Raw genomic sequence first — 683 nt, 5'->3', positions numbered from 1 at the left:
ACCACGGTGACTGGAAGCCCGAGACATGGAGCAGCAGCCAGTAATGACAGTAAAGACCCAGAAACATGCAGCACAAGGTCCAGAGAGCTGCTTTCCACTCCACATTCCTCAACAAATCTGTGCGCGGAAGAAGAGGCAGCACATGGGCAAGGTGGTAAAGCTTCCCCACCACTGCTGCTCCAGCAGCCAGACAAGCTGATAAACCCCCATCCCATCCCATCCCATCCCACCCCATCCCATCCCTCAGCTTTGACGAAACCCCCCAGCCCTGCTGACTTGCTGGTTTGTGGGGCTAGGGCCAAGAGACCCCCCAGGACAGTGCCCTGCAGGCTGCAGCCCTGGCAGTGGGTCCAGCTGTGCATCATCATGCTGGGATTTGGCTGCATCTTCCTTTCTTACAACTTGCCAAGTCAACATCTGCATTTTTGGCATTGCCCAGAGCTGTGTGTTCAGCCCAAGGGTTCAGGCTTCCTCAGCCTCTCACTGTTTTCTGGGCTCTTCTCCCTAGTTGTTTCCTGGCACCATTATCTCCCATTATCATCATTATCAGAGAAGAGCAAATTTGGAGTGCTTCAGGCTCATGATGGCTTTTGCCAGACCTTCCAATACTTGACCCAACATTGGAAAATGTGAAGCATTTCTGAGAAACGTACCAAGAGCAACTAGAGGGGTTATGATTGGCA

The 683-nt window shown here is 52.6% G+C and overlaps 1 protein-coding gene across 1 annotated transcript in view; it reads right to left on the bottom strand.

Moving 5' to 3' along the window:
* Window positions 1-2: 2 nt before the first annotated feature.
* Window positions 3-683, bottom strand: part of FADS6 (fatty acid desaturase 6) — a gene marked incomplete at its 3' end in the record, with an annotated part of 2,596 nt that continues 1,915 nt past the window's right edge. Inside the window, exons 4-5 of the mRNA XM_010186455.1 lie at window positions 654-680; window positions 3-117 (exon numbers count right to left, since the gene is read on the bottom strand). Of these exons, the coding sequence (XP_010184757.1) occupies window positions 3-117; window positions 654-680 (142 nt within the window). The remainder of the gene's footprint in view (window positions 118-653; window positions 681-683) is intronic.

This window comes from Mesitornis unicolor, unplaced genomic scaffold (genome assembly GCF_000695765.1).
Source record: "Mesitornis unicolor isolate BGI_N332 unplaced genomic scaffold, ASM69576v1 scaffold21046, whole genome shotgun sequence".
NCBI classification, from domain to species: Eukaryota; Metazoa; Chordata; class Aves; order Mesitornithiformes; family Mesitornithidae; genus Mesitornis; species Mesitornis unicolor.
The sequence above is the reverse complement of the archived record's forward strand: the minus strand, read 5'-3'. Positions and strand labels throughout refer to the sequence as shown.